Genomic DNA, 27,530 nt, shown 5'->3' with positions numbered 1-27,530 from the left:
GTGAAACATGGACGATAAATAGTTTGGACAAGAAGAGAATAGAAGCTTTCGAAATGTGGTGCTACAGAAGAATGCTGAAGTTTAGATGGGTAGATCACATAACTCATGGGGAGGTATTGAATAGGATTGGGGAGAAGAAAAGTTTGTGGCACAACTTGACAAGAAGAAGGGATCGGTTGGTAGGACATGTTCTGAGGCATCAAGGGATCACCAATTTAATATTGGAGGGCAGTGTGGAGGGTAAAAATCGTAGAGGGAGACCAAGAGATGAATACACTAAGCAGATTCAGAAGGATGTAGGTTGCAGTAGGTACTGGGAGATGAAGCAACTTGCACAGGATAGAGTAGCATGGAGAGCTGCATCAAACCAGTCTCAGGACTGAAGACCACAACAACAACAACTGCTTTTCATGAGCACTTCAAACTCGGACACTTTGTTGTCAATGCTTTGACAGTTTACCATTAGAATTTTTATATTCTTATCTGTGGGAAGCATTTCTTCCAATCCTACACTGATACCTCTGGGTTTCCTACAGATATTGTTCTTTGGATTGCATAGAGAGTCACTTAATCCAAAATGCCCTTGTGTGCAACCCACACACAGACAACTACCTGAGTAACAGCATCTGTGTGTAGTGCACATTTGATCCATCTAAGGGGACCCTACATTTCTCATCACTATGGCTCAAGTTCAGGAAGTCATAGCCTACCTTGTCATGGAACTTTCAAAAGCTCTAGTTCAGCTCTACAACTTGACTCAAAAACAAAGGTCCACGATCAGTTCTGGTGACAATGCTGAAAATTGTGAACTCTGCTGAAACTCCATGTGCAAGGCTGGTCTTCTCAACCTTCCTAACTTGTTAGTTAGAGGGACTGGTACAACACCCTGAGTCTTCTCTGGTCCACGCCAAAACTATACAGTTTGCCTAGATCTAACACTGAAATGCCACTTGCAGTCAAGCGGACAAGTAATGACAGAGTCTGTACTGTCTGCAGAGGAGATAGAATCTTGGGGAGATGATAGTACTTGATGTACCTCTGGTACAGGTATCACAGATAAATGAATCTGAAGAGCTCTTCCAACACACCGATTTGCAGCAGCTGCCAAGCATTTGACACTAGTCAGGGTGATTTCCAGCTCCTTATGAATGTCAACCAATTGATCCCATGTTCAAAAACAGCATTCACAGGGGGAACTGCATTTTGGCTGGTGCAATGTATTATAATGCAGTGAAAAAATACCCATTTTCTTTTAATCTGTTGAGCTAAAAACTTGATAATTCCCTATAGAAATTTAAGCAAATACAAATCTTTGTGAGTTTTTTCATGTGTTATGAGCTGGAGGTTGTGACTCAGTTATGATGTTTACTTCTGTGACCAAAAGCAGTGTTTTGTAATTAACAGTAAATAAATCAATGTTATAGAAGAATAAACTTAATTTTAAAAAAGTGCAAAACTGGTGAGCCACTACCTATTGTAAAATCAGAGCTTTGGAAAATTTCATTTACTCACCAGGTGCTGCAGATCCCAAGTTCATTACAAACTTCATATGGGCATATGCGCTTTATTGCACAAGGACATGTGGTTGGTTGAGGTAGATGATTATTCTAGAAGGATAAAACAAATCTTTAAACCACTGTTGCTAGTTGAGAGTAATTGAATTTCACTGTTCTAGGCACTGAGTAAAAAAACTCATTTTAATGGTCTGTTGTTCCCAAAAAAAAAAAAAGGACACAAGTTATATTTATAATTAATTACACACTGAACATCAATGATAAACATATATATACTCAGTCTGTGAACTGCAAGTCATGAAGAGCCTTGGTGTCTCATATAAAAGTGTGAAGCATTCAGCCACATGAATCTTTGTTGCCTTATGTATTGATGTTAAGAATCTAATCTACTGTCTATCTTAATATGAATACAGCTGGGAATATTTATGAGTGTTGGAACTCAAATAGTGGCAACTATTTATTCACAATCGATCCAAAAGAGTCACACGTTTGCACCTGTTACTGTACTTCAAAGAAGTCACAGGCATTGTGTAGAACCTGTTGCCAGTGATGTGGAAGGCATAGTATACCATTAGCAGAGCCTGTTCTGTCGATGTTGCAAATGGAGCTGTCTCCTGCCAGTCGAATCTCTGGAACAGTTCTGAAGTGAATGCCATGAAGTGGATCCTTCATCTTTGGAATCAAATCAAAGTCACAAGAACTAAAGTCTGGGGATTATGGTGGATGGTACAGTACTTCCCAGTCCCATCGACCGAACAGAGCAGCCACAGCTTGCGCCGTATGCACCCATACATTGTCATGCAAAATGATGGGTGGGTTGCTCAGAAAGTGTCGCCGCTTCTTTCGCAAAGCTGGTCACAGGTGATGCTCCAAAAATGAACAGTAATACAACTTAAGTCCTTGTGGCTTTGATTTGATTCTGAAGATGAAGGAACCACTTTTTGGCATTCGCTTCAGAACTGTTCCAGAGATTCAACAGGAAGTAGACTGCTCCATTCGCACCATCAACAGAACAGGCTCTTCTATCAGTATACTATGCCTTCCACATCACTGGCAACGGATTCTGCACAATGCTGGTGACTACTTTGAAGGACAGTAACAAGTGCAAACCTGTAACTCTTTTGTATTGGTTGTGAATGAACAGTTGCCACTATTTAAGTTCCAACCCTCAGTTGATCCAGGAACTCCTCCCACGCCCCTGGAACAAAGTGGACCAAATTGGCAAACAAACTCCTTGTCCCAAGGGGACCAACATAGGGAGGTTTATAATGAACCTTACTGGCACATTAAAATTGCGTGCTGGATCGAGACAAACTCGAGACCTTTGCCTCTCGTGGCAAGAGCTCTAGCAACTGAGCTACCAAAGCATGGCTCACAACCCATCCTAAGAGTTTTACTTCCACCTGTACCTCTCTCCTACCTTCCAAACCTAACAGAAGCTCTCTTGTGAAACTTGCACAATTAGCACTCCTGGAAGAAAGGATATTTTGGAGACATGGCTTTGCCACAGCTTGGAGGATGTTTCCAGAATGAAATTTGCCCTCTGCAGTGGAGTTCTGGTGGTTTATAATGCTCTAGCTCCAATATTTACAGAGATACAGAAATGCATATTTTGCAAGACCCTACCATGTAGTATTAATGTGTCTTATTGATCTACTCCCCCCCACCCCAAGAACCATAGACGTTGCCATTGGTGGGGATGATTGACTGATCTGGCCTTGTAACAATAACCAAAACGGCCTTGCTGTGCTGGTACTGTGAACGGCTGAAAGCAAGGGGAAATTACAGCCGTAATTTTTCCCAAGGGCATGCAGATTTACTGTATGGTTAAATAATGATGGCGTCCTCTTGGGTAAAATATTCAGAAGGTAAAACACTCCCACATTCGGATCTCCGGGCAGGGACTACTCAGGAGGACATCGTTATTAGGAGAAAGAAAACTGGCATTCTATGGATTGGAGCGTGGAATGTCAGATCCCTTAATTGGGCAGATAGGTTAGAAAATTTAAAAAGGGAAATGGATAGGTTACAGTTAGATATTGTGGGAATTAGCGAAGTTCAGTGGCAGGAGGAACAAGATTTTTGTTCAGGTGAATACAGGGTTATAAATACAAAATCAAATAGGGGTAATGCAGGAGTAGGTTTAAATATGAATAAAAAAATAGGAGTTCGGGTAAGCTACTACAAACAACATAGTTAACGCATTATTGTGGGCAAGATAGACACGAAGCCCATACCTACAACAGTAGTACAAGTCTATATGCCAACTAGCTCTGCAGATGACGAAGAAATTGAAGAAATGTATGATGAGATAAAAGAAATTATTCAGATAATGAAGGGAGACGAAAATTTAATAGTCATGGGTGACTGGAAAAGGAAGAGAAGGAAACGTAACAGGTGAATATGAATTGGGGGTAAGAAATGAAAGAGTAGGCCGCCTGCTAGCAATTTGCGCAGCGCACAACTTAATCGTAGTTAACACTTGGTTCAAGAATCATAAAAGGAGGTTGTATACATGGTAGAAGCCTGAAGATACTGACAGGTTTCAGATAGATTATATAATGGTAAGAAAGAGCTTTAGGAACCAGATTTTAAGTTGTAAGACATTTCCAGGGGCAGATGTGGACTCTGACCACAATCTATTGGTTATGAACTGTAGATTAAAACTGAAGAAACTGCAAAAAGGTGGGAATCTGAGGAGATGGGACCTGGATAAACTGAATGAACCAGAGGTTGAACAGAGTTTCAGGGAGAGCATAAAGGAACAATTGACATGAATGGGGGAAAGAAATACAGTAGAAGAAGAATGGGTAGCTTTGAGGGATGAAGTGGTGAAGGCAGCAGAGGATCAAGTAGGTAAAAAGACGAGGGCTAGTAGAAATCCTTGGGTAACAGAAGCAATACTGAATTTAATTGATGAAAGAAGAAAATATAAAAATGCAGTAAATGAAGCAGGCAAAAAGGAATACAAACGTCTCAAAAGTGAGATCGGCAGGAAGTGCAAAATGGCTAAGCAGGCATGCCTACAGGACAAATGTAAGGATGAGGAGGCTTATCTCACTAGGGGTAAGATAGATACTGTCTACAGGAAAATTAAAGAGACCTTTGGAGATAAGAGAACCACTTGTATGAACATCAAGGGCTCAGATAGAAACCCAGTTCTAAGCAAAGAAGAGAAGGCAGAAAGGCAGAAGGACTATATAGGGGGACTATACAAGGGTGATGTTCTTGATGACAATACTATGGAAATGGAAGAGGATGTAGATGAAAATGAAATGGGAGATATGATACTGCGTGAAGAATTTGACAGACCACTGAAAGACCTAAGTCGAAACAAGGCCCCAGAGTAGACAACATTCCATTAGAACTACTGACAGCCTTGGGAGAGCCAGTCCTGACAAAACTCTACCATCTAGTGAGCATGATGTATGAGGCAGGCGAAGTACCATCAGACTTTCAGAATATAATAATTCCAATCCCAAAGAAAGCAGGCGTTGACAGATGTGAAAATTACCGAACTATCAGTTCAGTAAGTCACAGCTGCAAAATACTTACACGAATTCTTTACAGACGAATGGAGAAACTAGTAGAAGCCGACCTCGAGGAAGATCAGTTTGGATTCCTTAGAAATGTTGGAACAATTGAGGCAATACTGTCCCTACGACTTACCTTAGAAAATAGATTAAGGAAAGGCAAATCTACGTTTCTAGCATTTATAGACTTGGAGGAAGCTTTCAACAATGTTGACTGGAATACTCTCTTTCAAATACTGAAGGTGGCAGGGAAAAAAAAGGGAGCGAAAGGCTATTTACAATTTGTACAGAAACCAGATGGCAGTTACAAGAGTCGAGGGGCATCAAAGGGAAGCAGTGGTTGGGAAGGGAGGGAGACAGGGTTGTAGCCTCTCCCCAATGTTCTTCACTCTTTATATTGAGCAAGCAGTGAAGGAAACAAAAGAAAAATTCAGAGTAAGTATTAAAATCCATGGAGAAGAAATAAAAACTTTAAGGTTCGCCGATGACATTGCAATTCTGTCAGAGACAGCAAAGGACTTGGAAGAGGAGGTGAACGGAATGGACAGTGTCTTGAAACGAGGTTATAAGATGAACATCAACAAAAGCAAAACGAGGATAATGGAATGTAGTCGAAGTAAGTCGGGTGATGCTGTGGCAATTAGATTAGGAAATGAGACACTTAAAAAAAGAAAAGGAGTTTTGCTATTTGGGGAGCAAAGTAACTGATGATGGTCAAAGTAGAGAGGATATAAAATGTAGACTGGCAATGGCTAGGAAAGCGTTTCTGAAGAAGAGAAATTTGTTAACATCGAGTATAGATTTAAATGTCAGGAAGTCGTTTCTGAAAGTATTTGTATGGAGTGTAGACATGTATGGAAGTGAAACATGGACGATAAATAGTTTACACAAGAAGAGAATAGAAGCTTTTGAAATGTGGTGCTACAGAAGAATGCTGAAGTTTAAATGGGTAGATCACGTAACTAATGAGGAAGTATTGAATAGGATTGGGGAGTAGAGAAGTTTGTGGCACAACTTCACTAGAAGAAGGGATTGGTTGGTAGGACGTGTTCTGAGGCATCAAGGGGTCACCAATTTAGTATTGGAGGGCAGTGTGGAGGGTAAAAATTGTAGAGGGAGACCAAGAGATGAATACACTAAACAGATTCAGAAGGATGTAGGCTGCAGTACATATTGGGAGATGAAGAAGCTTGCACAGGATAGAGCAGCATGGAGAGCTGCATCAAACCAGTCTTAGGACTGAAGACAACAACAACAACAACAACAACAACAACAACAACAACAACAATTGATCTACTTTGCAAGGCATCCACACATCAGGGGCAAGAAATTGTTTACTGCCAAGTACAGCAGTTGTGTTGCATTGGAGTAGTGTCAGTCTGATTCATTGGCCTGCTTAGCATGGCAGCCTACATGGCATGGAAAAGTGGTGTTCCAAGCCCCTGGCATAGCGGTTGTGTTGCAGAAGATACATGTTTTGACACCAGTGCCAACATCATATATATATCTCTTTTTCAGGGGCTACATATGTGGATGGGCATGCTAGGGGAACATTGAGATGGGTAGATGTAGAGATGGAGACAAGAGGTGGTAGGAGAGGGGGAGGAAGAGGTGGACAAAGAGAGAGGCGGGTGAGATGGGCATAGGGAGGGAGGGGATGAGATTGACAGAAAGAGGGGATGGAAGAGAAGATGGCTTGAGAGGTGGAGGGATGAGATGGACAGATAGGAAAGTGAGGAGGTGATGAGCAGAGAAAGAAAGGAGAAGGAGATGGACCAAGAGATGTATGCATTGTAAGTGACACACATGTATGCATGCTATAATAACATAACCCATAGATCTATTTCAGACAAATCTGGCACACATACAGAAAACTTAAGGAATATCAGCAGTGTGGGGTTATAACCTCCTACCTCCAACAGGTATGGAGATATCACCTAACATGCATTTTACAGCCCCTGGAATATAGGCTGCACTGCATGTTACGCTTGTTGGGTTGGAATACTATGAGCCCATCTTATCACCCTGCTTTGTAAGGAAGCCTGTCTGTCAGAGGCACAAAAAGGTTTGTCAGGGTCTGACATGTGGGCTGCCCAACAGAACATGTGTGTTCTGATGGGAACAGCATGGGTCTGTCTCTTTCACGTGGTTTTCATGGCACCCTACATGTGAAACAAAAATGGTTTTGCAAGTTCCTGACATGTAGGTTGGTGAGATGGATGGAAGACGGGATGGATGGAGATAGGGGGCAGGAATAGACGGATATGGAGAGAAGGGGCCAGAAGGGATGGACAGAGAGAGAAGGGGAGGGAACTGACAAAGAGGGGCAGGAGTGGATGGACAGAGAGGGGGGAGAAAGAGGGGGGCAGGAGAGGGGGCAAGAGGGGATGGACCAAGACAGGGTGGAAGAAGAGATGGTAAGAGAGGGTGCAAAAAAGAGATGGGCTGACAAGGAGATGGGTCAGATCGGGAGGTGAGGAGGAAATGGACAGCGGGAGGAGAAAGGCATTGCAGAGAGACAGGGGAACAAGGAACTAGAGAAAGGGACAGTATGAGATGGGCAGAGTGGGGGCAGGAAGAGATAGACAGAGAGTGGGCATCGGAGAGATGTGTGAAAGTATGTGTTTAACAAGTATGTAGGCAAAGCCTTGGGGGAAAATATAAATATAAAAAGCACACTGTATGTATGTTTGGATGTCTGGGATCTCCTCCCAAACCCCTTGACTGATTTCATCCAAATTTGGCACACTAACACTAAGCTTCACGAGCATCAGCACTGGGGGGTTTATAATCTCATAGCTCCAATAGGAATGGAGGTGCACAGAACAACTATTTGTTTTTCTTTTTTCAGTCCCTGCCATATAGTCTGCCCTGTGTAACACATATGTTGTGCGAGAACAGTTCCAACCAGCCTCATCAACCTGCTTTACAGGGCAGCCTGCATATTGAGTATAGAAGGGTGTTATTGGGGAGGGGGGGGGGGGGGGGGGGGGGGGAAGGCGTTTCTCCAGGCCCCGGCATGTAGACAGCCCTCCACATAAGGCATGCTGTGCTGGATTACTATTGGACTGCTATATAAATCTGTCTTAAATGACAGCTTATACTTAAGGGTGGAAAAAAGTTTTTAAGCCCCTGAAATATAGGCTTGCCTGCATTACCGATGTATTGCAACAGTAGTATCAGCTTGCTTCATCAACCTGCTTTGCAGGGCTACATGTGTAGGTGGATACAGCTAATGGGAGGTTGGGATAAATAGAGGATGGGATGGACAGAGGGAGGGGTTAGAATTGGATGGATAGGGAGAGGAAGTGCAGCAGACTAAGGACAAAGAGATATGGGAAGGAAGGAGAGGGAGAGTTGGAGAAGAACAAGATAGGGAGTGGGGATAAGAGGAGATGGATAGGAAGAGGTGGAGAGGAAAGGATAAATAGGGAAAGGTGGGGAGGAGAAGATGAATAGCAAGACGTGGTGAGGAGGGGATAGATAGAGCAAGGGGAGCAGGGAGATATGGAGACAAAGAGAATGGGGAGGAGGAGGTGGATAGGCAGAGGGAGGGGAGGCGATGGACAGGAGAGAGAGAAAGAGAGAGGGAGGGAGGGAGGGAGGGAGAGATGCAGAAGGCATAGGGAAGGTAGAGGGATAGTCAGCAGGTGAGATGGAAGAGCAGGGCAGAGGAAGGGACAAAGAGGAAGGGGAGGAGGAAACAGAGAGATTGAGAATTTGGGGAGGAGGAGATGGACAGAGGTTCCATAAGATGGACAGAGGGATGAGGGAAGGAAGAGGTGGGCAGAGAGAGGGGAGGGAGGAAGATATGTGCTGGCCTCAACAGGCATGGGGCCATATGCAAATCTGTGTGGGGCACTCCGACATCCCTCCTCCTCCCCGCCACTTCTACAACACAAGTTATACACCTTCCTCACTTTTAAAAGAATTCTAAGTTTCATCATTGACATATTTCCAATATATCAAAAGACTGTTACTACAGCAGACCTACTGTTGTGATAGGAAAATAATTAATCAGAGAAGGAATTTTAACAGGTGTGGTAATTACTAAAATATTAATAATAAAAACTAACTTAGCTATGGGAATCCTTCCAATTAATGAAATTCAAAATCAAATAAGATTAACAAGTGTTGTTCGAGATATGCACATAAATGTTTTCATCACTTGACTGTGTTATGTATTTACAAGAAATTAAATGAGTTATACGTTATAAACACTAAGTGGTTTCTGCTTCCCACACTTTACATGAAACATCTTTTCCCTGCTTTTCAATGAGCAAATTCATCGACAATATCTTCCAAATTCAATTTTGAAACTGTCTTGTTCCACTGACAGCATGGCAATGGAAGACAGGGGTTCTTGCAAGTTGCTACCTCTGAAATAATCCTTGATAAGCTCTAAATGTGAAAAGATTCTTTCAGTGGAGGTGACAGTCATTGGAACAGATAGCAATATTCAGTGGGCAATATAAATGTAGGGAAATTAATGTCATTCAAGTATTTTAAGTTTATCATAGAAGTTTTCACTTCCTTCGGCATAATTCTCTGAACACTTTCATTTCTGTCAAATGGCCTGAGGCAACATCTTTTGAACATTCATCGTTTATGTTTACATTTAGCTCTTTCTCTAGCTTTCACATAGAACTTTCAGTTCTTCAGTCTGTATGTATATTAAACTTTCTGGAGAAAACAAAAAGGCAAATATTTTGGAATACTAGGCCAGTTGGCCTAACCTTTCTTTGAAACTCTTTAACACTGTTTGAACAACATAATAGAAAAAATCGACTTTGTATTTCTTCTCTGAACATTGAGCTCTGCAAACCATTTCATCGCCTTCATAATCAAATTGCTTCACCTTCTTGCCAATTCTCTTTTCTCCAAATTTTGGTTCAATCTGTAAATTTTCAGCTATCTCTTTTGCTGTTATCTCCACATGAATGAAACCTTCATCACAGTAATCCTCAATCAACTTCCCTAGACTTTTGAGGTATTTAGTTGCTACTTTCATGTCCGTGTTTTCTGCTGCATAAATGGCAAAGAGAAAGTCATACCATATGACAACGCCTACAACAAACTCAAAGCTTTCTAATTTGTTCACAGCAAGCTAGTGTGCATCACTCTGTTTTCAATTCAACAGTGTTGTTGCCGACCTCAAGAAGGGCATCTCTGACTTCTCTTGAGGGATATCTTACAGCTTTGGCACTCTCCACCCTAATAGCCCATCCAGTATCTGAAAAGACTCTTCACTTTTTAAGATGGTATCCTATTTAATAAGATATCCAATTTCTGAATGGATGAACTGAAAACAACATATATTCTTTGAATTACACCAAAAAATGTGAATGCTTGTGCTGTAGGTTTTGTCACATCTGATAACCAAGGTTAAGACTGTGGCTGACACATGGCAAATAAAATGCACTTGGATCACATTAATAACCTTTCATCTTTGTGTGATTATGGTAGCTTTGGCCTCTGCAGTCATGAATATTGAGTCCTAGTTAATCTAATTTTGAAAAAATCGTTTCAGTCCAACTTTCTCCTGCTGTTGAAGTGATGTTCAGAAAGTGGAGGAAATGTTCTTCTACAGTCACTGTGTCTTCTGATAAATTTACAAACCTAACAACCAATGTTATTTGTTCATGATGGCTTGTATCAGGAGTACAATCCAGTATAACAAAAAAATATTCACTTTCTTTTACAACATTAACAGTGCTGTTTTTTAGTTTGTTGGAAAGCAAATTTATTAGTACATTTTGAATGTTTTTCCCAAGAAAATGGTCATGCATTTCCCAAGTTTTTACCAGCCTTAAATGTCTCTCCAGAATGAAGTCAGATTCTGCTGTCATTTCGATCAAACCAAGAAACTTACAATTACAATTCTTGATAGAACTTTTTGCTGGCTCTCCATAAGGCCATATCATGTTGAGTTAGATGCCTAATGGTGAGTATAATTCATTTTAGAACCTGATGCCAATGTTACTTCTCTTTTTCCAGTAGTTCAAAGTCAGTTTGGTCAATGCCACTTTTTTGTTTCAAAAAATCTCACTTTTATCCATTTTTTGTACAGGTTATGAGCTTAAATGATTGTTGGTAGTCTTGAAGCCCATTTCCAAAATGAACTCTATCACTTGACAGCTTGTTTTAAGGAGACCCAAAAAGTTTACAACTAAAACAAAAAACTTTGTAATGAGGTTTCAAATATGCAACCCATTTACAATTTGTTTATTCTCCATTTGGTAAATTTCTGATGTAAAAATGAATTGAATATTTTCATCTGCTCTCATTTAAGGGATACTTAAAATTTACAATTTTAGTAGGGCCTTTCTGTACTATTTCATTTATCATGGAGGATGTTAATATATTAGGCTAAGTGCCTGGATCTGAATTTGTGATTACTTTGGAATTGCTACTATTAGGTCTACTTGAATGTGAGATAGCAAGAGGTCCACATTACAAATTAATGGGCAGCTACACATTATACACCAATGGAAAAAAATTGCAATACCGAAAAATAATTAATGTAGAATAATGAAATTTGAGAAACACATTTATTTAGGTAAAATACTTAAGTGATTAACATTGCAACATCAGATGTTAATGTAAGAGTGAGATATGCCTTTGCAGATGTGAAATGCTGATATGAGGGTGGTTTGAAAAGGTTTCAGAATGGAATAGAAAAAAAAGTACTTACATCACTGAAACATTTATTTTTTTTTATTTTTCAGTGTAGTCTTCTTGTAAAGTAATGCACTTGCTCCAATGATGTTTCAGTGCCTTGATTCCATTTGAAAATTAGTATCCTCCCAGCCTGCAAAATAGTTGTCATTTCCGGCTGTCACCTCTTAGTTCGAAGTGGATCTTGGTCCACCAAGAAATATTTTCAGTTTTGGAAGAGTTGGAAGTCTAACAGAGACATATCTGGTGAATAAGGCAGGTGTGGCAACAATTCATACCACAGGTCATGTGATTTTGCCATGGCGACGGCACATGTGCGTGTCAAGAGTCGTGGCACCCATCTTGCAGATAATTTTTTCATTTCTAATTCTTCAGTTAATATGTGATATACCCTTTCAGATGACAGCTGACAAGTGTGAGCAATTTCATGCACTTTCAATTGGTGATTCTCAATGACCATTTTATGCACTTTTCCAACGATTTATGGAGTAGTGACACATCTTGGCCGACCACTGCACAGATTATCATCTAAGTTCTCCCGACCAAATTTAAATTCATTTGTCTGCTTTGCAACAGTTTAATATGAAGGGGCAAAGTCCCCCAGTGTATTCTGGAAATTGGCATGAATGTCCTTTGCTTTAATACCTTTCTTTATGAGGTACTTAATCACAGCTCAAATCTTGATTTTTTCCATCTTCTAAAATCATTACATGGGAACAGCCACATCACTGCCACAGCTCTATTCCAAGAGCACTGATACGGCACATGTTTATAAGCAACAGACCAATGAATATCACGTAAACAACTCATTGCGTTGACGCTGACCTCTTGTGGTGCTTCCAAGAACTTTTCAAACCATCCTAATAGAGTAATAACCGATGTAATAGGCAGAATGTGGATTGCAAGCATGCAAATGTGCATACATTGTGATATACAGGTGCTGTATGTCAATTTGTGGGATTAAGTTCCACATCTGCTGCATCTGATCAGTCAAGGCTGTTTGTGATTGATACTGGAGTTGTCGTCCAATGATCTCTTATACGTGCTCAATCAGATACAGATCTGGTGATCAAATTGGCTGAGGCAATGTGTCGACACACTGTAGAACATGTTGGGTTACAATAGCATTATGTAGACAAGTGTTATCTTGAAGATTTCCTCCTGGAATGCTGTTCATGAATGGCAGCATAATAGATGGAATCGCCAAACTGACGTACAAATTTGCAGTCAGGTTGCCCTTACTCAGCCTCCTTTTAACCAAACAATGACCATCACTGTGTAGTGGAAACTTCTGCAACTAAATATATCCAGATGACCAAATTTAGCAAGAAGGGGTGGAGGGCACCATATTACGACTTGCCCGAGCTTTCCAAGTGATTTATTGTTTCCAGCTACAGTGCCCCAGTTTCTCTCTATCTGCTTCACTGGGTCCTGCAATAGTGAGGACACCACTTCGCTGTGTGCAAAACTGCTTGGCACAGAATGGCTGCCTCAGTGACCTGTGCACACACTGCTGTGATTGTACACCAGCAGAGTTGTGGTGTCATCAGGATGCCGGCAGTTGACTCAGCGGTCTGCGTCCCTGACGACTCGGCACCGCTCTGTGTGAGCCGCAGTCAGCCAACTACGTGCTTCTTGCTGGCATGGCTAAGATCGTAGTAACAACAAGCGCCCGCGATCCTGAATCGGAATCTGTGACCACATAGTGTCAGCCTCAGAGGGTCAAACCAGTGACGCACCGTGGACTGGAACGCTGGTGCCCTATCTGCTGCTGCATGCAGCTGCTGGTGTGACATGCCAAACTGTTCAGAAGAGCTGCCACACTTGAATGAATCTTGTTAGAAACCCTCACCTATTTATACGCACCTGTGCGCCTCTGTTTTGCCATATGCGCTGCTTCACGCCACGTACTCATAACACACTAGGTTGGCCAGTGGATCCCTCCTGCGTGTGGTCTGTGACACACAAAACCGGTACGTCTACTCTTTCAGCAACTTGACAACCCCGCGGCCTCTATTCTACTTCGCAACTGTTGGTATACATAACTCACTAAATCTAGCCCACACCTGGCTGTAACTTGTGTTCAGTATATTGCACAAAACTAACTTTCCCTATTATTACCTTCTTCAGAAAAACCCGGTCCCTGGGTCGTCCCTTAACTAGCTCTTAACTTGTTTGGGCTGGCGCCTATGGCATATTTCCTTACTATTAGAAAATTACATGTGGTCAGTGCCCCTTAAAACCATGACATGAAAAAAATCAAAACTTCCTTACTGGATGACCATTGCTTAATCAACCTGTTACCTACTCATCTCTCACCCTCTGTATCCAATCCACTGGGACTTGGACTACCCTTGGTTCCCTCTTGGAATTAGCTCTCCGCCTGATCAGAAAGAAAACAACACATAAAAAAGATAACTCTGCCATGACCCTTGGCACAGAGGTGCTCAAAATGATCGTTGTTTGCCGTTGCCTTTCCCTATACTGAGCAACATGTTGCACAAGCTGCTCGGCTGATATGAACCCCTCTTGCTCGAAAATGAACTGGCTTATGGATCTCAACAGACCCGGCTCCAGAGTTTTTTTCAACAAGGTGTGATTCTGCCTTGGAAAAAACTCTAAAGTGGCTTCTGGCCAGTACAGCTGTGGCTGCGTAACATTCAATTACGTGACTCATGAAATTGAAGCTGGCAGGTCGAAGGATGGTCCTATTATGTTGTTGTTGTCTTCAGTCCTGAGACTGGTTTGATGCAGCTCTCCATGCTACTCTATCCTGTGCAAGCTTCGTCATCTCCAAGCACGTACTGCAACCTACATCCTTCGGAATCTGCTTAGTGTATTCATCTCTTGGTCTCCCTCCATGATTTTTACCCTTCACGCTGCCCTCCAATGCTAAATTTGTGATCCCTTGATGCCTCAGAACATGTCCTACCAACTGGTCCCTTCTTCTTGTCAAGTTGTGCCACAAATTCCTCTTCTCTCCAATTCTATTCAATACCTCCTCATTAGTTATGTGCTCTACCGATCTAATCTTCAGCATTCTTCTGTAGCACCACATTTTGAAAGCTTCTATTCTCTTCTCGTCCAAACTATTTATCGTCCATGTTTCACTTCCATACATGGCTACACTCCATACAAATACTTTTAGAATGACTTCCTGACACTTAAATCTGTACTCGATGTTAGCAAATTTCTTTTCTTCAGAAACGCTTTCCTAGCCATTGCCAGTCTACATTTTATATCCTCTCTACTTTGACCATCATCAGTTACTTTGCTCCCCAAATAGCAAAACTCCTTCACTACTTGAAGTGTCTCATTTCCTAATCTAATTCGCGCAGCATCACCCAATTTAATTCGACTACATTCCATTATCCTTGTTTTGCTTTTGCTGATGTTCACCTTATATCCTCCATTCAAGACACTGCCCATTCCGTTTAACTGCTCTTCCAAGTCCTTTGCTATCTCTGACAGAATTACAATATCATCGGCGAATCGCAACGTTTTTATTTCTTTTCCATGGACTTTAATACGTACTCCGAATGTTTCTTTTGTTTCCTTTACTGCTTGGTCAATATACCGATTGAATAACATCAGGGAAAGGCTACAACCCTGTCTCACTCCCTTCCCAATCGCTGCTTCCCTTTCATGTCCCTCGACTCTTATAACTGCCATCTGGTTTCTGTACAAATTGTAAATAGCCTTTCGCTCCCTGTATTTTACCCCTGCCACCTTTAAAATTTGAAATACAGTATTCCAGTCAACATTGTCAAAAGCTTCCTCTAAGTCTACAAATGCTAGAAATGTAGGTAATAAATGTTCCTTCATCAGGGAGGAGAGAGGGGAAAGAAAGGGAAGAAGGGAAAGTGGATTTAGTTACTCACAACCTAACAAAGAGATAGAGGGGCTGGCCAGTACTTACCTCAGCTCAGTACAGCCGATAGAAACACAACTAAATCCACTTTCCCTTCTTCCCTTTCTTTCCCCTCTCTCCTCCCTGATGAAGGAACATTTATTCCGAAAGCTAGGAGCTTAAATTTTCGGTTGTTTTTTGTGTTTCTATCGGCTGTACTGAGCTGAGGTAAGTACTGGCCAGCCCCTCTATCTCTTTGTTAGTAATTGTTTCACATCTTTATATGAGATTTTCCATTAATTAGTTATTTCCTTAATCTTTCTAAGATAAGTCGTAAGGGCAGTATTGCCTCACGTGTTCCAGTGTTTCTACAGAATCCAAACTGATCTTCCCTGAGGTCGGCTTCTACTAGTTCTTCCATTCGTCTGTAAAGAATTCGTGTTCGTATTTTGCAGCTGTGGCTTATTAAACTGATTGTTCGGTAATTTTCCTGTAGACAGTATCTATCTGACCCTTAGGGAGATAAGCCTCTACATCCTTACATTTGTCCTCTAGCCATCCCTGCTTAGCCATTTTGCAATTCCTGTCGATCTCAGTTTTGAGACGTTTGTATTCCTTTTTGCCTGCTTCATTTACTGCATTTTTATATTTTCTCCTTTCATCAATTAAATTCAATATGCTGAAAATTCAATGAACTGCAAAATAACAACTGAGGGAAGGGATACATGGAAAACAACACAAGAAGGGATGGAATGATACTGCATGCATTAAAAAATCAGGGAATAACATCTAACTAATTAATGGAAAATCTCATATAAAGATGTGAAACAATTACTAACAAAGAGATAGAGGGGCTGGCCAGTACTTACCTCAGCTCAGTACAGCCGATAGAGACACAAAAAACAACCGAAAATTTAAGCTCCTAGCTTTCGGAACAAATGTTCCTTCATCAGGGAGGAGAGAGAGGAAAGAAAGGGAAGGAGGGAAAGTGGATTTAGTTACTCACAACCCAGGTTATGAAGCAACAGGGAAAGGAAAACAGGGAAGGTAGCAAGGATGGAGGCATGGTTGTCAGAGGGAAGCCAAAGATATTCTACTGCAGGTACTGTGCCAGCTTCAAACCAAAGAGGATGCATACAGAAGTAAAGAGGTGTATAGTATAAAGATGTAGGATGGAAAGATGCATGAATGGCTAAAGAGGAAAGGGAAAGAGGAGAAGACTGAAAAGTAAATGGGAGTGAGGTTGTTTAACGTAGGTTTAGTCCAGGGGGATGGCGGGATGAAAGGATGTGCTGGAGTGCAAGTTCCCATCTCCGCAGTTCAGAGGGACTGGTGTTGGGTGGGAGAAGCCAAATGGCACATACAGTGTAGCAGGTTCCTAGGTCCCTAGAATTATGCTGGAGGGCATGCTCCGCTACTGGGTATTGGACATCTCCTAGGCGGACAGTTCGTCTGTGTCCGTTCATGCGCTCAGCCAGTTTAGTTGTTGTCATACCGATGTAAAAGGCTGTGCAGTGCAGGCATGTCAGCTGATAAATGACATGTGTAGTCTCACACGTGGCCCTTCCTTGAATTGTGTATGTTTTCCTAGTAGCGGGGCTGGGGTAGGTGGTTGTGGGGGGATGCATGGGGCAGGTTTTGCAGCGGGGTCGGTTACAGGGGTAGGAACCGCTGGGTAGAGAAGGTAGTCTGGGAATATTGCAGGGTTTAACAAGGATGTTACGGAGGTTAGGGGGACGACGAAAGGCAACTCTGGGTGGTGTGGGGAGAATTTTGTCAAGGGATGATCTCATTTCAGGGGTTGACTTGAGAAAGTCATATCCCTGGCGGAGTAATTTATTGATGTATTCGAGGCCAGGATAATATTGGGTGACAAGGGGGATGCTTCTGTGTGGTCTGAGGCTAGGAATATTGTTGTTGGACGGGGAGGAATGTATTGCTCGGGAGATCTGTTTGTGGACAAGGTCTGCAGGATAGTTGCGGGAGAGGAAAGCACTGGTCAGGTTATTGGTGTAATTGTTGAGGGATTCGTCACTGGAGCAGATACGTTTGCCACGAATACCTAGGCTGTAGGGAAGGGAGCGTTTGATGTGGAATGGATGGCAGCTATCAAAGTGAAGGTACTGTTGTTTGTTGGTGGGTTTGATATGGACAGAGGTGTGGATGTGAGCTTCAACAAGATGAAGGTCAACATCCAGGAAGGTGGCTTTGGTTTTGGAGAAGGACCAGGTGAAATTCAGATTCGAAAAGGAGTTGAGGTTATGGAGAAAATTAAGGAGTGTTTCTTCACCATGAGTCCAGACCACAAAGATGTCATCTATAAACCTATACCAGGCCAGGGGAAGCAGCTGTTGGGTCTTCAGGAAAGCCTCCTCCATGCGGCCCATGAAGAGGTTGGCATAGGATGGAGCCCTCCTGGTTCCCATGGCAGTTCCCCTGATTTGTTTGTAGGTCTGGCCTTCAAAAGTGAAGTAATTATGGGTGAGGATGAAGTTGGTAAGTGTGATAAGGAACGAGGTTTTTGGAAGATCTTCGGGTGGGCGTTGGGAGAGGTAGTGCTCAAGGGCAGAGAGACCATGGGTGTGTGGGATGTTTGTGTAAAGGGATGTAGCATCTATGGTGACAAGAAAGGTTTCAGGTGGGAGAGGAGTGGGAATGGATTTGAGGCGTTCTAGGAAGTGGTTTGTGTCCTTGATGTAGGATGGGAGCCTGCAGGTGATAGGTTGGAGGTGTTGGTCTACCAGAGCTGAGATACGTTCTGTTGGGGCTTTGAAGCCTGCTACAATGGGACGGCCAGGATGGTTCTCTTTGTGGATTTTGGGTAATAGGTAGAAGGTAGGGGTACGTGGCTCAGGTGGAGTGAGTAAGTCTATGGAAGCCATTGTGAGGCCTTGTGAGGGACCTTGGATTTTTAGGATTTTCTGCAGCTCAGTCTGAATGGAGGGAATGGGATCCAGGGTAACAGCTTTGTAGGTTGAGGTGTCGGAGAGTTGACGCAGTCCTTCTGCCACATACTCCACACGGTCAAGTACCACAGTTGTGGAGCCTTTATCCGCCGGAAGGATTACAATAGAGCGGTCTGTTTTCAGCTGTTTAATGGCACGGGATTCAGCTGGGGTGATGTTGGGGGTTGTCGGAATGTTCTTCAAGAAGGACTGGGAGGCAACACTGGATGTGAGGAATTCCTGAAACGTCTGCAAGGGATGGTTTTGGGGGAGGGGAGGAGGATCCCTTTGAGAAGGCGGTCGGAACTGTTCTAAACAAGGTTCAACACTGGGTCTAGTATTTGGGGGCTGTGTTTGGGTGGTGAAGTGATATTTCCAGTTGAGGTTCCGGGTGAAAGAGAGGAGATCTTTAACCAGGGCAGTGTGGTTGAATTTAGGTGTGGGGCTAAAGGTTAAGCCTTTTGATAGAACAGATGTCTCTTGAGGAGAGAGGGATCTGGATGAGAGGTTTAGAACTGAATTGGAGTTGGTGATATGTGGCATTTGACTGTGGTTATAGTTGAGATTTGGACTGTGTGGGGTATGTGCTGGGATGGGGAGATTGAGTAGGGTGGCTAGGCTAGGTTTGTTGGCTATGAGGGGGGTTTGTTGACGGTTCTGTTGTGGTTGGTGTTTGTGAGGGATAGGGAGAGGGACCCCACTTCTTAGGTGTTGCACTAGCACTGTGGATAGTTTTTTCAGGTGGTGTGTGGCATGGGACTCAAGTTTGCGGCTGGCTTCTAGGATGATGTTCCTGAGTGTGTTCTCCAAGCAAGGGTTTGAGAGGTGGAGGACTTTGAAGAGAGATAGGAGCTGTTGGGAGTGGTGGTTACATGAAGTAGTGTAGAGGTTCAGGACAAGTTGGGTAAGGGCTAAGGATTGAAGGTTCTGGAAGTCCAGGAGAGATTGGTGGAAGGAGGAATTGCACCCAGAGATGGGAACTTTTAAGGTAAGTCCTTTAGGGGTAATTCCAAAGGTTAAGCAGGAACGGAGGAAAAGTATGTGGGATTGCAGTTTGGCTACGGTAAATGCATGTTTCCGGAATGAATGTAAATAATGTGGTATAGGATTAGGGTACATAGTGGGTAACTGGTGGGTAGGGAAATTAAATAACTAAAGTTAGAATAGTAATCATAAGAAGGAATAAAACACGGAAGGAAGGACGAGAAAGAAAGAAATTGTGTTGGTAACGTTAAATACCAAAGAAAGACCACCGAATAAGAAAAATACGGAAAAAGTTGACCAGACAAAGCAAGTATGTCCAGATCAGGGGAAAAAGAACACACGCTGCTCAAAAACAGAGATAGCGAGTAGCGAAAAAAAGATCGCGCGTGACGCAAAAAAGATCGCGCGTGACGCAAAAAAGATCGTGCGTGCGCAAAAAAGATCGCGCGTGACGCAAAAAGGTTCGCGGGTGGCGCAGAAATGTTCCAAAAAATGTATCCTGTGGCAGAGAAAGATAGGCAATGGCACGAAAATATCACCAGCAACACGAAATCGACGGAATTGGATGATACTGATAGGTGTGGAAGAGATTGTTGGCAGTGATTGTTGGCTGGAAAACAGTGAATAACGAACGTTAAAACTATGGAATGTTAAATAATGGAATGTTAAATAAATAAATCAATAAATAGAAAAAGGGAAGTGGACTATAAACCGAACAAGACAATAGGAGGCAAATGAAACTAGCACAGTTGGTGACGAAAATAAAACACTGAAGAAGAGAAAGTGTTTAGATGACAGATGTAAGTGATAGCTAACAAAAGGGACAAAACAATGAAGAATGTGGACCATATAGGTGATCTAACTAATTAATGGAAAATCTCATATAAAGATGTGAAACAATTACTAACAAAGAGATAGAGGGGCTGGCCAGTACTTACCTCAGCTCAGTACAGCCGATAGAGACACAAAAAACAACCGAAAATTTAAGCTCCTAGCTTTCGGAATAAATGTTCCTTCATCAGGGAGGAGAGAGAGGAAAGAAAGGGAAGGAGGGAAAGTGGATTTAGTTACTCACAACCCAGGTTATGAAGCAACAGGGAAAGGAAAACAGGGAAGGTAGCAAGGATGGAGGCATGGTTGTCAGAGGGAAGCCAAAGATATTCTACTGCAGGTACTGTGCCAGCTTCAAACCAAAGAGGATGCATACAGAAGTAAAGAGGTGTATAGTATAAAGATGTAGGATGGAAAGATGCATGAATGGCTAAAGAGGAAAGGGAAAGAGGAGAAGACTGAAAAGTAAATGGGAGTGAGGTTGTTTAACGTAGGTTTAGTCCAGGGGGATGGCGGGATGAAAGGATGTGCTGGAGTGCAAGTTCCCATCTCCGCAGTTCAGAGGGACTGGTGTTGGGTGGGAGAAGCCAAATGGCACATACAGTGTAGCAGGTTCCTAGGTCCCTAGAATTATGCTGGAGGGCATGCTCCGCTACTGGGTATTGGACATCTCCTAGGCGGACAGTTCGTCTGTGTCCGTTCATGCGCTCAGCCAGTTTAGTTGTTGTCATACCGATGTAAAAGGCTGTGCAGTGCAGGCATGTCAGCTGATAAATGACATGTGTAGTCTCACACGTGGCCCTTCCTTGAATTGTGTATGTTTTCCTAGTAGCGGGGCTGGAGTAGGTGGTTGTGGGGGGATGCATGGGGCAGGTTTTGCAGCGGGGTCGGTTACAGGGGTAGGAACCGCTGGGTAGAGAAGGTAGTCTGGGAATATTGCAGGGTTTAACAAGGATGTTACGGAGGTTAGGGGGACGACGAAAGGCAACTCTGGGTGGTGTGGGGAGAATTTTGTCAAGGGATGATCTCATTTCAGGGGTTGACTTGAGAAAGTCATATCCCTGGCGGAGTAATTTATTGATGTATTCGAGGCCAGGATAATATTGGGTGACAAGGGGGATGCTTCTGTGTGGTCTGAGGCTAGGAATATTGTTGTTGGACGGGGAGGAATGTATTGCTCGGGAGATCTGTTTGTGGACAAGGTCTGCAGGATAGTTGCGGGAGAGGAAAGCACTGGTCAGGTTATTGGTGTAATTGTTGAGGGATTCGTCACTGGAGCAGATACGTTTGCCACGAATACCTAGGCTGTAGGGAAGGGAGCGTTTGATGTGGAATGGATGGCAGCTATCAAAGTGAAGGTACTGTTGTTTGTTGGTGGGTTTGATATGGACAGAGGTGTGGATGTGAGCTTCAACAAGATGAAGGTCAACATCCAGGAAGGTGGCTTTGGTTTTGGAGAAGGACCAGGTGAAATTCAGATTCGAAAAGGAGTTGAGGTTATGGAGAAAATTAAGGAGTGTTTCTTCACCATGAGTCCAGACCACAAAGATGTCATCTATAAACCTATACCAGGCCAGGGGAAGCAGCTGTTGGGTCTTCAGGAAAGCCTCCTCCATGCGGCCCATGAAGAGGTTGGCATAGGATGGAGCCATCCTGGTTCCCATGGCAGTTCCCCTGATTTGTTTGTAGGTCTGGCCTTCAAAAGTGAAGTAATTATGGGTGAGGATGAAGTTGGTAAGTGTGATAAGGAACGAGGTTTTTGGAAGATCTTCGGGTGGGCGTTGGGAGAGGTAGTGCTCAAGGGCAGAGAGACCATGGGTGTGTGGGATGTTTGTGTAAAGGGATGTAGCATCTATGGTGACAAGAAAGGTTTCAGGTGGGAGAGGAGTGGGAATGGATTTGAGGCGTTCTAGGAAGTGGTTTGTGTCCTTGATGTAGGATGGGAGCCTGCAGGTGATAGGTTGGAGGTGTTGGTCTACCAGAGCTGAGATACGTTCTGTTGGGGCTTTGAAGCCTGCTACAATGGGACGGCCAGGATGGTTCTCTTTGTGGATTTTGGGTAATAGGTAGAAGGTAGGGGTACGTGGCTCAGGTGGAGTGAGTAAGTCTATGGAAGCCATTGTGAGGCCTTGTGAGGGACCTTGGATTTTTAGGATTTTCTGCAGCTCAGTCTGAATGGAGGGAATGGGATCCAGGGTAACAGCTTTGTAGGTTGAGGTGTCGGAGAGTTGACGCAGTCCTTCTGCCACATACTCCACACGGTCAAGTACCACAGTTGTGGAGCCTTTATCCGCCGGAAGGATTACAATAGAGCGGTCTGTTTTCAGCTGTTTAATGGCACGGGATTCAGCTGGGGTGTCATACTAGTGGAAATTGTACAGAACAAAAACTGAAGGGAGAGGCAGAGCTTGGAATATAACAAATTAATAACTGAGTCCTACTCTGAGCAGAAGACATTGACACTGAATAGTGAATTCTAGTAGGATGCATCAAAACCAGACAGGAGATGAAATGGAAAAAATAAACATAAGGAGATTATGTTTCGATTAGACTTAAGAACATGTGCACGTTAATTAGTGATAACCATAGTGAGATGGAGGTGACATAATGCAATACTCACTTCAAAGTCATATTTTGCTTCGCACCCTGGTGACACAAAACTTGCTGGTGAAGCTACTTCATCTTTAATGTAACATGGTTGTATACATTCCTGTTAAGGAAAAACATATACACATCAATCAGCGACAACAACAAAAGTTAAGATATGGAAATAGGATGGGAAATCTCTTCCACTCTTTGACATTTTGAAACAGAACTGTCAAATTTGATATCAGTTATACAGTCATTTAATGAGTGATGATAATTGTTATGAATGTGAAACATGAACTGAGTGAGAGCTGTCTAAGATCACCTGTCAAATGCAAAATAAGAAGAAAAATAAATAAAAGGGAAGTTCACATTATTTCTTTAAGATTTAAGAACATGCATTTTTATTTCTTAATTATTTATTTATTGATTTATTTAACTTGGGAAGATTAGAGCCATCAGGCCTTCTCTTACATACAACCAGGCATTCTATATAAAAACTGACCAAGTTACATAATTTATGAAAATGGGTTAAGTTATCAGTTTGAAGTAGAAGTACATCACTTTTAGGCAGTGGTGGATACCATATGAGGGGTGTCCTCTCTGGGTGGACACCACCTTGACGAAGCACTGTCCGTGCTTGCATATCTGCGTGAAGCTGGGAAGGCCTCAGCTGATGGATCACACTAAGAACATCCCATCTTCCCTATCCTCTCCTAGTCCTTACCCAATTCTAGTTCCCACCCCAAGGTGTGATGCAATCCATGCAGAGGGGTGTGTAGCACATGGGAGGATGTGTCGAAAATGGAGCCTCAGGGATACTGGGCAACCTCCCTGAGTAAGTAGCCTTACACCATGCGCGGTATTAATGGTGTGGACCATACATATCCCCAAATCTCATGGGACCAATATGGACATGACTAAAAAGAATAAATTAAAACAAACTGAGACCTCTGACACCCAAACATTGGGGTCAGGACGGGTGAAAGGCATTCCCACTATTGAATCAGGGTCTAGACCTGAGCCAGAAGTGGGAACTGTAACTGAGAAGTTGGGCCAGATCAAGATTAAAGCCTTGTATGGGGCCCAGAGGAGGAAACTGCTCAAGGAACAGAGAAAAAGGAAGGGAAAGAATGGCTTCCTTAAGACAAGAGGAGGGAATCAAAGGGGCTTGAACCTAAGACCTTCAAGAAAAAACTGTCTCAGGTTGAAGGTGATATGCAGACCCCCACAATGTCGAAGACGGGCAGCAAGAGGATAAGGGAGGAATCTAAGACTCCCTCCTCCCTGGAGAAGTGAGCCAGGAAAAACCGAGGAAAGAAATAAGGAAACAGACCTACTGTACTGCAGTCTCGGTTTTTAAGATGGCAGTTATCCAGGAAGGCTATCCACTGGTAGCCATCACCTTACAGCAAGAGGAACTTGTACAGATGGCCCTCTTTGAAAATATTTTGTGGGGGGGGGGGGGTCCTGGACCCAACTTCAGGAGGGTCTATCTAGATTGTGGTGTCCTCATTTTTGTCTGTGAGAGGCTGCACATGTTGGAATAGCTTAAGAACAAGATGCCCACGATATCCACCTGGGAAGATGAGAAGCTGCTGGTCAAGACGATAGCTTAGCTTCTTAAGACTACAAAGGTATCAATATGGGTACCAAAGATTCTTAAGGATGTCTCCCCTTACACTCTGAGAAAATAGAGGCCCAGAACCCAAAAGTCTTGACAGAACACTTGAGAGCGATCAACCAGAAGGACGAACTCTGGTGGTAAAGGTCAGAGAGAAGTCCCTGAAGCGAAGCAAGAGCAAGACCTGAAATTGTTTTCATGGTTTCACAGGTCACCGTCAGGGTTATCAAAGACCTCAAAGGCAACTATGGCAACAAGACGGAAACTTGATGAGCTGCAGATTAATCTGTCTCTGGTGCTCTGAGCTGCTGCCCGGGGAGTCAGGAAGTGGACGTGGCCCTGATATAAGCACCCTATTTATATAAAGAAAGCGTATTGGGCCTTGGTGGCACAGGAGGTAAGCTGATTTATGCTAGAAATCTAAGAAACTCCAGAACATGCATTTATGTAGAGTGCACATGGGGATTTTTTAGGTTAGAGAATTCCCTCCCTAGGCCCGACAAGACGCCTCCTGAGACGCAGCAAGGTAGGAGTAGGCAAAATGCAACAGGAAATAACAATATTAATGTGCTAATAGTAAACTGCAGGAGAGTCTATAGAAAGGTCCCAGAACTGCTCTCATTAATAAACGGTCACAACACCCATATAGTACTAGGGACAGAAAGTTGGCTGAAACCAGACGTAAACAGTAATGAAATCCTAAACTCAGATTGGAATGTATACCACAGAGAGAGGCTGGACAGTGAAGGGGGAGGCGTGTTTATAGCGATAAGAAGTGCAATAGTATCGAAGGAAATTGACGGAGCTCAGAATTGTGAAATAATTTGGGTGAAGGTCACAGTTAAAGCAGGCTCAGACATGGTAATTAGATGTCTCTATAGGCCCCCTGGCTCAGCAGCTGTTGTGACTGAGCACCTGAAGGATAATTTGGAAAATATTTCGAGTGGATTTCCCCACCACGTTATAGTTCTGAGTGGAGATTTTAATTTGCCGGATATAGACTGGGAGACTCAAACGTTCATAACGGGTGGCAGGGACAAAGAATCCAGTGAAATTTTTTTAAGTGCTTTATCTGAAAACTACCTTGAGCAGTTAAACAGAGAACCGACCCGTGGCGATAACATATTAGACCTTCTGGTGACAAACAGACCCGAACTATTTGAAACAGTTAATGCAGAACAGGGAATCAACGATCATAAAGCGGTTATGGCATCGATGATTTCAGCCATAAATAGAAATATTAAAAAAGGTAGGAAGATTTTTCTGTTTAGCAAAAGTGACAAAAAGGAGATTACAGAGTACCTGACGGCTCAACACAAAAGTTTTGTCACAAGTACAGAGAGTGTTGAGGATCAGTGGACAAAGTTCAAAACCATCATAGAATATGCGTTAGATGAGTATGTGCCAAGCAAGATCATAAGAGTTGGAAAAGAGCCACCGTGGTACAACAACCGAGTTAGGAAACTGCTGCAGAAGCAAAGGGAACTTCACAGCAAACATAAACATAGCCAAAGCCTTGCAGACAAACAAAAATTACGCGAAGCGAAATGTAGTGTGAGGAGGGCTATGTGAGAGGCGTTCAATGAATTCGAAAGTAAAGTTCTATGTACTGACTTGGCAGAAAATCCTAAGAAATTTTGGTTTTATGTCAAAGCGGTAGGTGGATCAAAACAAAATGTCCAGACACTCTGTGACCAAAATGGTACTGAAACAGAGGGTGACAGACTAAATGCCGAAATACTAAATGTCTTTTTCCAAAGCTGTTTCACAGAGGAAGACTGCACTGTAGTTCCTTCTCTAGATTGTCGCACAGATGACAAAATGGTAGATATCGAAATAGACAACAGAGGGATAGAGAAACAATTAACATCGCTCTAAAGAGGAAAGGCTGCTGGACCTGATGGGATACCAGTTCGATTTTACACAGAGTATGCGAAGGAACTCGCCCCCCTTCTTGCAGCGGTGTACCGTAGGTCTCTAGAAGAACGTAGCATTCCAAAAGATTGGAAAAGGGGACAGGTCATCCCCATTTTCAAGAAGGGGCGTCGAACAGGTATGCAGAACTATAGACCTATGTCCCTAACGTCGATCAGCTGTAGAATTTTGGAACGCGTATTATGTTAGAGTATAATGACTTTTCTGGAAACTAGAAATCTGCTCTGTAGGAATCAGCATGGGTTTCGAAAAAGACGATCGTGTGAAACCCAGCTCGCACTATTCATCCACAAGACTCAGAGAGCCATAGACACGGGTTCCCAGGTAGATGCCGTGTTTCTTGACTTCCGCAAAGTGTTCAATACAGTTCCCCACAGTCGTTTAATGAACAAAGTAAGAGCATATGGACTATCAGACCAATTGTGTGATTGGATTGAGGAGTTCCTAGATAACAGAATGCAGCATGTCATTCTCAATGGAGAGAAGTCTTCCGAAGTAAGAGTGATTTCAGGTGTGCCGCAGGGGAGTGTCGTAGGACCATTGCTATTCACTATATACATAAATGACCTGGTGGATGACATCGGAAGTTCACTGAGGCTTTTTCCAGATGATGCTGTGGTGTATCGAGAGGTTTTAACAATGGAAAATTGTACTGAAATGCAGGAGGATCTGCAGCGAATTGACACATGGTGCAGGGAATGGCAATTGAATCTCAATGTAGCAAGTGTAATGTGCTGTGAATACATAGAAAGATAGATCCCTTATCATTTAGCTACAAAATAGCAGGTCAGCAACTGGAAGCAGTTAATTCCATAAATTATCTGGGAGTACGCATTAGGAGTGATTTAAAATGGAATGATCATATAAAGTTGATCGTCGGTAAAGCAGATGCCAGACTGAGATTCATTGGAAGGATCCTATGGAAATGCAATCCGAAAACAAAGGAAGTAGGTTACAGTACGCTTGTTTGCCCACTGCTTGAATACTGCTCAGCAGTGTGGGATCCGTACCAGATAGGGTTGATAGAAGAGATAGAGAAGATCCAACGGA

The 27,530-nt window shown here is 42.9% G+C and overlaps 1 protein-coding gene across 3 annotated transcripts in view; it reads right to left on the bottom strand.

Annotated features, from left to right (window-relative positions):
* LOC126291833 (uncharacterized) overlaps window positions 1–27,530 on the bottom strand; it is a 272,033-nt gene that overhangs the window by 100,354 nt on the left and 144,149 nt on the right. For all 3 annotated transcript variants that reach the window (XM_049985544.1, XM_049985545.1, XM_049985546.1), the window contains 2 exons: window positions 22,956–23,045; window positions 1,513–1,607 (listed from right to left, as the gene is read on the bottom strand). In XM_049985544.1, the coding sequence (XP_049841501.1) occupies window positions 1,513–1,607; window positions 22,956–23,045 (185 nt within the window). The remainder of the gene's footprint in view (window positions 1–1,512; window positions 1,608–22,955; window positions 23,046–27,530) is intronic.

Source organism: Schistocerca gregaria, chromosome 9 (assembly GCF_023897955.1).
Source record: "Schistocerca gregaria isolate iqSchGreg1 chromosome 9, iqSchGreg1.2, whole genome shotgun sequence".
NCBI classification, from domain to species: domain Eukaryota; kingdom Metazoa; phylum Arthropoda; class Insecta; order Orthoptera; family Acrididae; genus Schistocerca; species Schistocerca gregaria.
This window is presented reverse-complemented; position numbering and strand designations above follow the sequence as displayed.